This window comes from Quercus suber, unplaced genomic scaffold (assembly GCF_002906115.3).
Source record: "Quercus suber isolate HL8 unplaced genomic scaffold, Cork oak 2.0 scaffold_699, whole genome shotgun sequence".
Classification (NCBI taxonomy): Eukaryota; Viridiplantae; Streptophyta; class Magnoliopsida; order Fagales; family Fagaceae; genus Quercus; species Quercus suber.
The window spans coordinates 89,623-104,238 of record NW_027070140.1 but is presented as its reverse complement, the minus strand read 5'-3'; the positions used below and the strand labels follow the sequence as shown (position 1 = coordinate 104,238).

Sequence of the window (14,616 nt, the reverse complement as noted above, 5' to 3'; positions counted from 1 at the left end):
ATGTTTCCCAAACTATTCACTACTTCTTGATCCATACAGCCACTTCCGAAGAAAAATGGGCTACAACCACTACAGGAGAATGGTGTAGTCCAAGAAAGAACCCTAAAAAGACTTTAAGGGAGGGAATAAGCTCTTACTGTAATGAGTGAGAAAACAGACTCCTACAGGGGAGAGTCTAAATGCAAGTATAACTTACCAATTAAATAACAAAGGTCATCAACTATGGGAGAAATGGCATATTATGTGAATAAATCTAATGATGGAAAAATTTTCAATTTTTTTTAACAATTGCTAATGTGTTGTGTTTTGATTGATACATTATAAAAATAATGTCACTAATGAACCTATATGAAAATAATGTTGTTTAATCACATATTAAATTTGTTTGTACCTCTAGTATTGTTCTGTGTGAAAAAATATATAGATAAGCCTAGAAAAAGGCTTATCAGCTAATTGCTTGCGACAAGTCCTCTGCAACAGAAGAAATAACATTTTCATTGTAAATATTAGAACATGCCATCTAATGATCTCTATTCCATTAAAAACCTTATGACCATATTTATCAATGAGGAAAAGAAGAATAAATACATTACAACTGTTCCGAGGAACAGGATATTACTACAAGATACAATTCATTTTATGAGTTGACTACAACAAATTACGTATACAAGAATGTATTTCTAACCATTAACATTTTATGTCCAAGCTTATCTTTGACAAGGAACAAATGGTGGAATAAAAACCTAAAAATGTAGACTGATAAAATACAGATGGGATTAACATCACTATGTAAAATACAGGGGATCTCATCTTTGTGTCTGATCAGGTGTGTGGTTGCTTGTGGTAGATGATGATGCTGTCCTGCCATTTAGTATCCCATTATCCATTGGTGGACTTGAACCCCACTTCCCCTCTGATTCTGTTGGCTCTATAACCTTTACAGATCCATCAGTCAACCCAACTGCAAATTGGTTGGGATCCAGTGGATTTGCCGCAACAACAAGAGGGTGCACAGATTGGCTTCTACATTAGAGTACAACACAGATTCTAAGACTCATATAATGATACCAAAAGCATGAAAATTAGTATGAATAACCACTCAATGCATGTCAAGCTTATTGTGAGTTACAAAAAATATATATACTGACCAATAAATGAAGCAACAGTGCTAGCTCAGAAGTCAGAAAGTGAGCAAGGATGTATGAGGGCAAACAAAAGGCAGGGAGTTTATTTGCACAAGAGTGTAATATGTTATGAAAAAAAATTTATCGCACCTCAATACCAATGATAAAATTTCAGAAAAATTAGACAGAAAATACTGTGTTTGGTGTACAAACCACGATGCCCTAACTTACCCATTTAAAGCTGCCTGTGACAAGTATGCTGATGGGGCAATACGACATCTTAGTCTCAGACTATCAGCATCAAACACCCCAATATTACCATCGTAAAAGGTAGCATAAACTAGTTGACTATTGCAAGAGTATGCTGCATAAGAAATGGGTGCAGACAGTGCATCTTGTGGGACCCACTGCAACAGAAGAATGCATAAGCACATGCACCAAGCGTGTTCCAAGAAATCATTTACAAGCATTTGACAAACTTCCTACCTGCCGTATGCGGTCCATCTTTGAGGCATCATATATAGCTAACTGTGTCTCATGGACTACCAGCAAGCGCATTTGGTCAGAGTGGAACTGTACTCGAGTGTCGCCGACAGGTGCCTTTCCAGCAGGTATTTGGATTGTAAATGACTTCCTCTTCTCCCATGTGTCAATGCTCCACACACAAAGCTGCACAAAATAGTTGACATATATTAAAACTAGAACCTAGCCATCATCCTAAAATGTTTATCAATTTTTGGATTAAATAATTTAATAAATGTGCTCCAGCAGGCTTGTACAATGTCCTCCCAACTGGGCAACATATTTAAGATAAAGCAACAAACTGAAAGGCTATTTGACAATTATTATTGTATTGTAATAGTATTAAACATAGCAAAAGAACCACATATGCCACTTACTTGAGCATCAGCCCCTGAAGAAACCAGGATATTAAGATTCGTGGAAAAAGCTAAACCAGTTATCCGCTTCTGGTGTCCCTTCAGTTTTGATTTTACCTAAAAACAACATATAATTCACACCAGTTTATATTAAGAGAGCAGAAGAAATCACTCTTTTTTTTCTTTTTTTCTTTTTTTTTTTCTTTTTTTTTTGGGGGTGGGGGGTGGCGTGATGAATCTATGTAGTAAGTAATTACCTCATCAACTCGAACATTATATATGCGTTATGTTGTCATTACCTACAAATTAGAGCAATTGATGGCAATCCATAAATAATCCCAATTTTGATGAAGTTTGCAAGATATGTATGAAATTCTTACCTTGAATGTCATCATATTAAATAATGAAACCTTTCCACCACAGGCTAACATCACGAGTCATTTTTTGATAGTGCTACACATGGTACTGATTCTTCAAGGTTGACACCTGAGACATCATTAGCCATAAGAAGACCACTGTTTGGTTGCCAGTGCTGAGGAACAACATTGGCAGTGGCCTTTAAACACACACAGACTTCAGAAATCTCCCCCAAGAAAGAAAAATCTCAAGTAGACACGCACAAATTATTAAGGAAAAAAAACTAGGTGAACATGCTTTAAGATAGCAATTACCGTTCCACTGGATTTTTGGCTCGTTCCGTGCCCATTTCCACAGGTTTTGAACACCATTTGACCCAAGTGCCAAAACCCCAACGCCAGAATTTGCATATAGAAGTCGAACAACCTAAGTATAAACATAGGACAGGATGCATCAAGAAGTATACAAACTTTATAATAAAAAGACAAATATAGTAAACTTGCAGAGAGATGAGAGGTCACATTATAACCAACCTGTGTATTAATTCTTTTGAACTTTTAGAAAAATTTATAATACTTACTGAAAATAAGGTATTAAATACAAGATATTTCACAAACCTTTCTGGAAGAATCTGTGCCTCTAGGCATGGTAACTAATCGGCACTGGACAGCATCCAGAATTTCAGACAACTGCCAGGGCTTGGTTCTATCAGTCACATCCTCCATGGTTCTTGGCTTTTCCATGCTTCACCATTTGGATCAACTCCATTCTTCAAAGATATAAAAGTTTAATTTTTTTATATATGTATGAATAATTTTATTGAAATGAGACAAGGCATTACAAACCGAAGCACACCACAATAATCAGCAGACATAAATCACCACCAAAAAAAAAATTGGGTGCTTTGGAGTTGGACCCATTATTCTGAAGCATAGAAGAATGCAATTGTGTCTTACATATAGTTTGACTACCAACTAAACAAATAACTGTCAAGATGTCTTCTGCATCAAATTATATGCATGGCCAGGGCAACATAAAAAAAAAAATAAAAATATTAAAAAAAATAAAAAATAAAAAATAAATAAAAAAAAAAAAAAAAAATCATCATTTCGCCAGAATGTATTTGCCAAAATGCAGTAGCTCATTTCCAAAGAAAGTTTGGGGGGAAGGGTGTGGAAAGAAAAATAATAGAAAATGGTTTTCCCAAGAAGAAAAAGTAATATCATAAGCAGTGGAAAAAATTAAAACAGCTAGTGCCACATCCTTGAACCAGTCACTAGGCATGTTTCATGTGAAGCATGTTCACCACACACAAAAAGTAAAAGTTTAAAAAGGCAGGCCCATAAAAGGGAACCATGTCAAGAAATTAATACATGAGGGGAAGGAAGTTGACTGCTTTATTTATTTCCTTGACATGTTTTAGTTAAAACCCAGAACTAGGGAAATCAGAGGATTTAAATAGCGCATGTGCCTCTTCATATATGTTGAACGCAAGCTAACCAATATGCATAATTGCTGCTACAGCCAACATATAAACTTCAACAAAAATTTCATATTCCAATTAAGAAAGATCAAGCTGTGTACAATAATTGGAGAAGGCCTGACAGGAGAGCTCCTTTCCACTTTGCAATTGACTGGATTGACATTTGTTATGGCAGGAGAGCCAGATACCTAATGAATAGACACAAAAAGGAGATCCCAATAGATATTTATTTCATATTTTTAAAAGCATGCAAGCAAAACTAAAAGATATGGTTTAAACCTTGGCTGCAGCCGATTCAATGGGCGATCTCAATGCTTCAAAAGATGGGGGTTCAATGGGTCTTAAAGATCTGAGACCAGCAGCATTTGCAAGTATCTTGAATCCATTGTCTGCTGTTGTAACAGCGAGAAGATTCCCTTCCTTGTTAAATCTCAAGCGAGGCAGACTCTGAAACAATTTATAAAATGAGGTAAGAGCCCAATTTAAAAGCAGAGATGTCTCAGAGAAGATCTACAAAAGAATCCATGTAATACTGACCGGGAGCCCACCATCGGCCTCCGTGCTAGCGAGAATATTGTTATTGTCCATATCCCAAAACTTTATCTGGCTATCCTCACCAGCAGCCAAGAAGTGATTCTGAGTTGTGTCAAACTGCACAACACCTGCTGATTTCTTTCTAAACCCAATATAACTCCTCTTTATTGCTCCTTCACTTTCATTCCATTCAACTAGAAAAGAATCCCCATCTTTACTTGTCCCACAAGAGAACAACCTGAAAAAGAGATAAAACCAGAAGAGGTAAGAGATGCATCTAAATGGAATAGAGAGAACATAAATTACATATTTACCCCACTTTAATTTTTTTATTATCATAGATTCAACTAATCTTACCTACTTCCATCAGCACTGTAAAGCATTGTAGTACACCAGTGTCCAGGAGCATCATAATCAACTCTAGAACCCATATTGTCGTATAGCCAGGCCTTTATTTTTCCATCAAAAGCTGTTGAAAATATGAACTGCAAATTCACAAGTGTAACTGTTAATGCCAATGAAGCAAGTTCTTCACTAGGAAAAAGAATTTGAAATATACAATAAATGCTTCACACTCATGATTGATGTATGGAAGGCATGGGAGTTCGCACTAACAGAATAGGCATTAATGGAAAGGTAAAGCAGCAGTAATTATGACAACGGCAGAGCAATAATGGTGGTCCAGTGAATTTCAACATATGGTGAAGCTTGTGACTGAAAGTTGGTAGCACAATGGTTACTAAGATGGTGAGGCTGTAACTGAGGTGCAACTATAGTGTAATAGCAATGGGAAGCCAATGCTAATGATGTAAAACACTTCTTTTTTTATTTGGGTTGTGTTTTTAAGAGAGGGGGGGGGGGGGGGTGTGAGGGGGCGGCTGTATTAAATGCAACACCTACCCCATCTTCATGCATGCATTTAACCATTGTGCTCTGGCTACAGCAGGTAGTCAAGCTGACTACGGTTATAAGGTGGTAGTGGTGTGGAGCTACTTGTGTGATGGTGGTGCAAATGCAATTGAAGTGTTTGGTAGCAGTGGAGGCAGTTATGTCATGAAGGTTGTTGGCCGCAAGAACGAGCCATGATCTTGGTGGAATTGTCATTAATATCAAAGGGATTATTGAACAGCCAGTTAATGTATAATTTAAATTTAAGTAGCAGTTAATCAGATATGATATGGTAGGAACTAAGGGCTTGATGATGGCAATTACCAGGTGAATGTCATCACACTATTCAAGTTTTATCATGACCATTACAGGTTAATCAAAGTGTAAATTCTGAGATTGAAATAAATATATGCTTAGTCAACCTTAAAAACACTGCTTAAGCTCAGTTGTATGAGTAATATATGTATGTTATATAATGTACAAGGATTTTGGACTAAATCGGCTTTAGAGCCTTCTTATATGATTCAAATATTGATGACCGCTCTAAAAATATATTTTGACAACCCATAAAGCTTTCTCCTTTCACTATACCTGAATATTCTCCTTGTGATGAGGACAGATGGAATATACTGGCGCCTCGTGACCTTCAAAGTTGAATAGTCTTCGCCCCGCCGAATCCCACACCTGTATCAACTCTTCCATTTAGATAATGTGGAGTTTTTTTCATCAATTGTAACATATAATAAAAAATGGTTCTCACCTTTATCAGCTTGTCATCTCCACAGGACACAAGACATAGTTGTTTATTTGGATGGGCAAAGGCCAAGTCATTCACAGCTCCATTATGGGCATCAATCTGCCATGACAAAGGAACACGAGTCAAGCTACACATACAAATTTTTCCTAGATAAAAAAGCAGAAACATCACTTCACCTCTAAATTTTGGCGAAGATCATTTGATCCATGATAAGCATACAGGTGAATCAAATGCTTGGTAAATGCAACCCCTGCAGCAAGAAAACTAATAAGATACACTAACTGACATGTTAAAATTTTTAGTCAACCACTTTGTTCACATACCCACAAAATTTCCATCTGGACTCCATGTAACTCGGCTGACAGATATCGGTGCATCTTTGGTAACAGAAGCCTGAATAGACACCCAATTGTCAGACTCCAAAATGAATATAGGTTCATATTCTCGAGCACCATGGTACTAATTATTCCTCCCTCTGTCCCAATTTGTTTGTCCTATTTCAAAAATCCAACTTTTTAGGAAAACATCATTTATTGTCTTGTCTGCTGTATAAAAATGTATAAGTTTCCAAAACTACCCTTAAATAAATTTATCAAAAATGGTTTTGGAAATAAAGTAGAGGCATAATAGGAACATTAATATATTAGTGGTTTTTAATTTTAGAAACAGGACTATTTTGGGACATCCCAAAATGGAATAGAGGACAAACAAATTGGGACGAAAGGAGTATTATTATTGGTCCACCATCAAGATACTAGTTTTCCAATAAAACCCAATAAAGTTGCCAAAATGTCAGCATTATTTCAAGATACATTTTATTGACTTTTAAATTATATTATTAACTTTACAAAAATGGGGATTAAGAAATTAAAACTCAGACATTGTATGATACACACTAAAAGGTGAGACTAGACACCTGAAACCCCAATGAACAGGACGCCATTTCCCATATCTTGAATTGCTTTGAAACCAACTTCTCACGTGAGGCAACTTCCCAGAGGGTAATTTCACCATTACTAGAACCAACTGTTAAACAGAAACTACAAGTCAGACAAAGGGAAAACTAAATAAATAAATTAAACAATAATCTATTTGTTACAAAATTAGCTATTAACTGTAAGAAGGGCCAAGATAAAACTATTGTACCAACTAGCAATGTGTGATGAGAAGGATGAAAATCCATGCTTGTGACAGTGGATCCTTGATGCAGTGTTACAGCTACTGCTCTGGGCAGGTCCTCCAGTGACCAAGGAGCTTGCTGTCGAGTGGTCGGATATGTGACCTGAAAATTGAAGTAGCAGAAAGGAATACCAGAATTGATCACTAAATATGGTTTAGTAGCAGAAATACAAGAGGCAAGAACTCAAAATCACAAATAGTAAAGAAACGTTGAGAATATTACCTCCTCAACAGATTGAGCAGACCGCAACCGTTTCATTAGTTGTTCATGATCAGTACTCGGATAATCCACCATACCTGGAGCTGCTGGAGGTGTTCTTGGACGTTTCAAGATTGGAACTGTTTAAATTAAAAAGTAGATCATCCCATGCATACATATCTACTTAGAGATAATTAAATAAGTAGAAATCAACTTGAGAACCCATATCAGATTATATCCTTCAGGTTGAAGTGACTATTACTGCCACCTGCCGAAGCAGAGCAAAAAAAATTGGACAAAATTTTCCAGGAGTCTTTATAGGGTCTGGTACCAAAGTTTGCAAGACTAAAAAAAAAAAAATACCCTCCAAAATCTATTTAGAACACCACTAGAAATCAGTAACTATTGACAATGATATTCAACATCTCTTCATTCATACATCCACCCCCTCCCCTTTTTCTTTTTTCTTTCCAAATAAAAGAAGAAAAGAAACAGATGAATCAAAAGAAAAAATTAGTGTTTTACAATTTTAAGGGCAATTTTGCATCTCAAGAAGAAAAATGTTATAAGCACAATTTAGTATAAGTTTCATGCTCTTCAAAGTTAAAACCAATCCTTTGTCTTTGAAAGAAAGATGAACCATTTACATGCCCATTTCATCTAATGAAAAATTCTAACCTTGATTCTGTGGAACAGGTATGGATGATGCAGTAACAACAGAAGCTTGGACAGATGAAGCAGAGGCATTGGCCATCCAACCAGCTAAAGCATTAGCATTGGCAGCTGCTGCAGTGGGTGGAAAGGGCTTACCCCCCTTTTTATCCCCTTCTCCATGCTTTGAATTTAGAAAAATAGAAAACCAGTGTTACTTTCTTTGCATACATTTTTTTAATTCATTAAACAGGCCACAGAAGGAATTAGTTGATCAATATTATACCAGCTAATAAATCCATTTACCATAAAGGTATGAGAAGTTACCTGAAATTGCTAAGAGTTAAAAGCTGAGTGATTTCTTTGTACAATTCCTCATTGAATGTTGAGAAAACTTTCAAATCATTCACTAATATTTCAACAGCCTTTGCCTTGTCTTGCCTATAATATCATTAAACAGAGGCAAAAATTATACTTTCTATAAAAAGAAATAATTAAAAAAAAAAAATTATAACAAATATAGATTAAATATACCGATCAAGTGCTTCAAGATACTTCTGCTTCCTGATTCAAAGAATGTCTTCATGGAGTATCTATTATCATCAACTTTGGTAAATCCTGATAAATACTTCTCGACTTCTTCCCATTCTCCAGCCTGAACTTTTTCCTCAAAGTACTTCATGTTGAAGAAAAACCCTGATTTCTTTCTCAAGCCTATAAAACCAAAATTTCTTTTTTCAGTAAACAAAAATGGCCAAGCAAATTACCAATTCATATGAAATAATTTAATTTACCAAAAAAAAAAAAAGAGAGAGAGAGAGAGAGACAGAGAGACAGAGAGAGAGACAAATGGAAAGAAACTTGAGTGCAATGAAGTCCACACTGACCACTCAGCCCCACCAACAAATTTAAATAGCATAGTAAAGTTAAGAAATTTCTTTCCTTTTCTTCTTCATATTCAGATTACATGTTCCGGTTTCAATTCCAGAATTTCTCAAAAGCCAAAAACCAGAAATTTTTTTTTTTTTTTTAATGGAACCTACATCTTAAATTTATTTTTGTTNCAGCTGCTGCAGTGGGTGGAAAGGGCTACAGACATTAAAAGGGAAGAAAAAAAATTAATTAGTCCACAAATAACAACTTATTACTTGGTATGCTTTAAAGAGAGAGAGAAGGGGGGGGGGGGGGGGGGGGAGGAAGGCATAAAATTTTCTCAGTGCATAATATCATACACCATGAGCTCCAAGTGAGGAATAAGCAGCAGGCTTTGCAACTGCGGCGACTGGGAGATTGACCGGTGTTGGTGCAAGAGGACCATTTGGAGGTGAACAAGTGTGGTCTGTGAATAAAGTTTTAATATCTGGGTTTGGCCTTGGGTTCTTGCAAAGCTGGTGCTGCCAATTCAAACTACATAGACAACAGTCACAGATCAGATATCAGACAACCATATATAGGCACAACAATCAGAATCATTACGAGCTATATATAAGATAACATGAGAGAGGGGCAAGGGAGCGACAATAATCCTCAATTGCATTGGTATTTTTATTTACAGCATAATGAGAGAGAGAGAGAGAGAGAGAGAGAGAGGAGAGCTGTTTTATGAAAATATTTTTTCTTGCAAGAAGACAAATGTTTGATTAGTACAAATGTCGAAATAGCAACAGCCACAGTAATTCACTATTTCCTTATTCTATAGGAGCAAACAAGTAGGGCAGCTTGTTATATAGAAAGGATTTAGAAAAATGCAAAGTCGGTATAACAGCACAACAAAAGAGGATAAATTCAAAACCTTAACTTGCTTACCCCATACATCATCAGCCGTACCTTTGGTTTATTAAAGTCCGAAGTCTTGATGACTTCAGAGTAGGGAAAACAAGCTTCTCGCGAAACAGGGGATTTGCTTCAATGAGTTTTTTAAGCTCAATCAACATTATGCTACGAGCTGTTTTGGTATCACCATACTTGGACAGCTGCTCATTTTCCCTGGTAAAAAATAACTTGAGACTCATCAACACAAATAACACAAGCAGAACCATAAATTAGAATTCTACCTTGAAACTTTGTCTCTTTTTTTTTCCTTAAGGGGAGATGTATATGGAAAGGAATCTTCAGGGTAAGGCTTAACATTTTTAAGCACATAGAAATCACTTGATAAATTTGGGTTTGTGACTCAGAGTAGATCACTTGCTCGCAAATTGTACCAATGTAATGAATTATACCAGTGTAAGCCAGCAATAATCAAATTCTTGCAATCTCACTCTGCCTTGGTGACCAATCAATTGATTTCTGTCTTCTTTATCCTAATTTCCATTATTTTATTTACCACCAAATTACCAATTATAATTTAACAACATCAACAAATATCCAATACATAATACATGCCTGTCATTTTCAGGTGCTGCGGACAATGTGTTATACCCACAGTCTTAGATAGAAATACAAAACAGCTCCACCATACATACACTGCGCTTATAACACTATATGGGGTGCTTCATTAGGTTTATGAGCAGAAGTGGGAAAGGTAAAAAGATGAGACTCAAATTTTGCCTTATATTTTGCTTTAGGTCTTATGAAATAGAGTGACTTAGCCAAGTTGTTAAACCAAACTCAATTAACTAAATCTTTTAATCCTGCCCCCCAAACCCCCCTTTTTATCCCCTTCTCCATGCTTTGAATTTAGAAAAATAGAAAACCAGTGTTACTTTCTTTGCATACATTTTTTTAATTCATTAAACAGGCCACAGAAGGAATTAGTTGATCAATATTATACCAGCTAATAAATCCATTTACCATAAAGGTATGAGAAGTTACCTGAAATTGCTAAGAGTTAAAAGCTGAGTGATTTCTTTGTACAATTCCTCATTGAATGTTGAGAAAACTTTCAAATCATTCACTAATATTTCAACAGCCTTTGCCTTGTCTTGCCTATAATATCATTAAACGGAGGCAAATATACTTCTTAAGAGAAGAAATAATTAATACTATTCTGGAATCGAATACAACAAAACCCCCCACTCGGTGACAACCAATGCAGTTATATTCTAAGTTTAACTGAAATTATCACTTTTAAGAACCCAAAACAACGGAACACAAATTTATTTTAAAATTTCCCTCCCTTTCTTCCCTTTACTTATGGTTATTTCCAAACAGTCTCATTTCTGATTTCAAAAAAAAGAAAAACAGCTAATCCTACATCAAATTCCACACTCTTATCAACTAAAACCAGACCAAAAAAAAAAATATTATAAAAAATTCCACTTAACTGGAATCAATACAACAATTCAGCCCTATCATGTTCACCAAGTTGCGTACACAACACCCAAAAGTCTCACACACACATACATGCATACAAATTTCAAATTCACAAACTTTCCCTTTTCAGTTTTCACAACACAAAAACAAAATCCACATCACCTACATGCATATAAAGCTGAAATCACAAACATTTCCTTCTATTTCACCCATTTCCCTCCACAACCAATCACGTGAACACATCAAAAGCACATACATAAACACATATTTAGCATATCAAAAAAAATATATCAACACAAAGAGATAAAGCAACAGAGAGAAAGAGAGAGTAACAGAGACTCACTTGTGCACAGACTCCTTGAACTTCTCCTCCTCAAGGAATTGAAGTATGAGAAACACCAATTCTCTGCTCAAAGATGACATCTTTCCAAACCAAAAAAACCCAACAAACAAAGCCCAAATTCCCAAAACCCCCCAACAACCAAAACAAAAACAGCTCAAACAAAGAGAGACAGAGAAAAAAAGCTTCAAAACCCACCAAAGAAACAACCCAATTAAGCCCAAATCACACACTCCAAGCTCAGAAATGCTCAAAACAACCTTATACCCCCCGAAATTCTAGCTCCTTCCGGCTATTTCTCAGCTCTGATTCCGAGGTTTCTAGGGTTTCAAAGGCTGCGGATAAGAGAGAGAGAGAGAGAGAGACTTGGTCTCGCTATCTTCGATGCGTTTGTACAGAGAAGAAGCTTGGGTCCTTTCTCTTTCTACTGACCTATCAGTGATAAGCCAGTGGACTTATCTGATCTGCAGATGCACTTATTGATCTGAGGTTTGTCCTTATCATTGCTTGAGTGATAAGTCAGTTGAAAGAGAGAGAAAGAGTGTGTTCCGGAATCGAAACCACACATTCAAATCTAGTGAATATTCGCTTCACACGTCCAGTCGTATCGTACCCAAATTTTTATTTTATTTTTTATTTCTTTTCGCACTGTCGCTTTCGCTTTTTCATCTTTCTCGTTCTATTGGGTGAATGGTCTTTTCAATCTTAAAATTATCACTTTGTTTTTCACCCCATTTTCTCGCGACTTTTTGGTTTCACTCATAATCCACTGAAGTCCAGCAATAAAAAATAAAAAATAAAAAAATTTAACCTAACAAAATTTTACAATATTTTTCTCAATAAGTTGAGTTATTAGCTCATTATAGCATGACTTAATTTTACCAGCTTATTTTACTATTTAGTTTATTTTTGTTACTATTTGTAGGTCTTATTGAACTTTTTGATACTATTCATGAATTTCATTGTATTATTTTAGGTAACTTTTACTTTTATTTACAATACGTTCAGCAAAAAATTTTCAGTTTCAGCAATATAAGCAGATTTCAAATAGACTCTATATGTCAAAATAAAATGAAATAAATTTAAAAAAAAAATTTGAGACTCATCTGATCTTAAAATAAAGATGTTGTAAAAATATTGTGAGATTTTATTGTATCCTTTTATATATATATATATATATTTCTTTATAAAAGAGAAGTGACAAAGTTGTTGTACATATTAAATGTTTAATGTCTTTATCTCTTTCCTTTTATTCCATAAGTTCTTTTGTTTACACTCATAATAAATTATTAAGCTGCTTTGCCAATAATCTTCCTGCTTAGGTGGATTGTAACTCAATTCTGGTCTCGCTATCTTCGATGCGTTTGTACAGAGAAGAAGCTTGGGTCCTTTCTCTTTCTACTGACCTATCAGTGATAACCCCATGTACTTATCTGATCTGCAGAGTTACTTATGATCTGTCGTTGTGTCCTTATCATTGCTTGAGTGATAAGTCAGTTGAAAGAGAGAGAAAGAGTGTGTTCCGGAATCGAAACCACACATTCAAATCTAGTGAATATTCGCTTCACACGTCCAGTCGTATCGTACCCAAATTTTTATTTTATTTTTTATTTCTTTTCGCACTGTCGCTTTCGCTTTTTTATCTTTCTCGTTCTATTGGGTGAATGGTCTTTTCAATCTTAAAATTATCACTTTGTTTTTCACCCCATTTTCTCGCGACTTTTTGGTTTCACTCATGATCCACTGAAGTCCAGCAATAAAAAATAAAAAAATTTAACCCAACAAAATATTACAATATTTTTCTCAATAAATTGAGTTATTAGCTCACTATAGCATGACTTAATTTTACCAGCTTATTTTACTATTTAGTTTATTTTTGTTACTATTTGTAGGTCTTATTGAACTTTTTGATACTATTCATGAATTTTATTGTACTGTTTTAGGTAACTTTTACCTTTATTTACAATACGTTCAGCAAAAAATTTTCAGTTTCAGCAATATAAGCGGATTTCAAATAGACTCTATATGTCAAAATAAAATGAAATAAATTAAAAAAAAAATTTTGAGACTCATCCGAGCTTAAAATAAAAATGTTGTAAAAATATTGTGAGATTTTATTGTATCCTTATATATATATATATATATCTTTATAAAAGAGAAGTGACAAAGTTGTTGTACATATTAAATGTTTAATGTCTTTATCTCTTTCCTTTTATTCCATAAGTTCTTTTGTTTACACTCATAATAAATTATTAAGCTGCTTTGCCAATAATCTTCCTGCTTAGGTGGATTGTAACTCAATTCGAAGTTTGTCCTCATCTTAGCTATTCCAAATTGGATTTTGGCACAGTAAGATGCTAAAAGCACTCACATTAATGTGGTTATTACAATAGTTGTGTAAGTTTATATTGACATTATTTATTTTGCATTTAGTTTTTTATTTTCTTTTTACGTATCTCGAGTATGAAAGAAGAGAGTTAAAGATAGTTATTGTTTGTGCAGAAAGAGAAAAAATTTTTAAAAAATTTTTAAAAATTGATATTTTAGTAAAATATAGTATAAAATAGATAATCTAACATGGTGTGTTTTGAAAAGTGAGTATGTAAAATAGAAAATATATGTTCTTATGTTAAAATAGACATAAATTTTTATATGACCGAACTGATACAAATGCTCTAAGTTTGAGATTGTTTGGTCTCTTAGTACCATTTGGCACTTTGCCTTTTTGGTGTACTTTTGTGGGTGGCCTTCTATAATATTTCCTTTATTCAACAAAAAAAAAAGTCTATTTATTTTTTTTTATATTAAAATACATTGTTTTTAAATAAGAAGTTAAAAAAAAAAAAAAAAACCATTTTCTCAAACGGCTCGTACTCCTAGTGTTGGATATTTTATTTTCATTAATTTATTTTAATTAGAAAATAAATTGACTAAAAATACAATTATACATTGGAAATTAAAAAAAAAATTC

The 14,616-nt window shown here is 34.5% G+C and overlaps 1 protein-coding gene across 1 annotated transcript; it reads right to left on the bottom strand.

Moving 5' to 3' along the window:
• Positions 1-566: 566 nt before the first annotated feature.
• LOC112040555 (topless-related protein 3) lies at positions 567-12,063 on the bottom strand. The gene is given in 25 exon segments (XM_065766330.1): positions 567-1,023; positions 1,356-1,531; positions 1,611-1,793; positions 2,024-2,119; positions 2,260-2,438; positions 2,441-2,571; positions 2,688-2,785; positions 2,977-3,107; positions 3,110-3,128; positions 3,944-4,030; positions 4,122-4,289; positions 4,380-4,614; positions 4,734-4,861; positions 5,856-5,948; positions 6,025-6,120; positions 6,198-6,271; positions 6,345-6,414; positions 6,938-7,047; positions 7,168-7,303; positions 7,424-7,539; positions 8,078-8,204; positions 9,283-9,457; positions 9,878-10,036; positions 10,865-10,978; positions 11,649-12,063. Coding segments are annotated over 25 exon segments (3,198 nt in total). The 5' UTR covers positions 11,729-12,063; the 3' UTR covers positions 567-806.
• Positions 12,064-14,616: the final 2,553 nt, after the last annotated feature.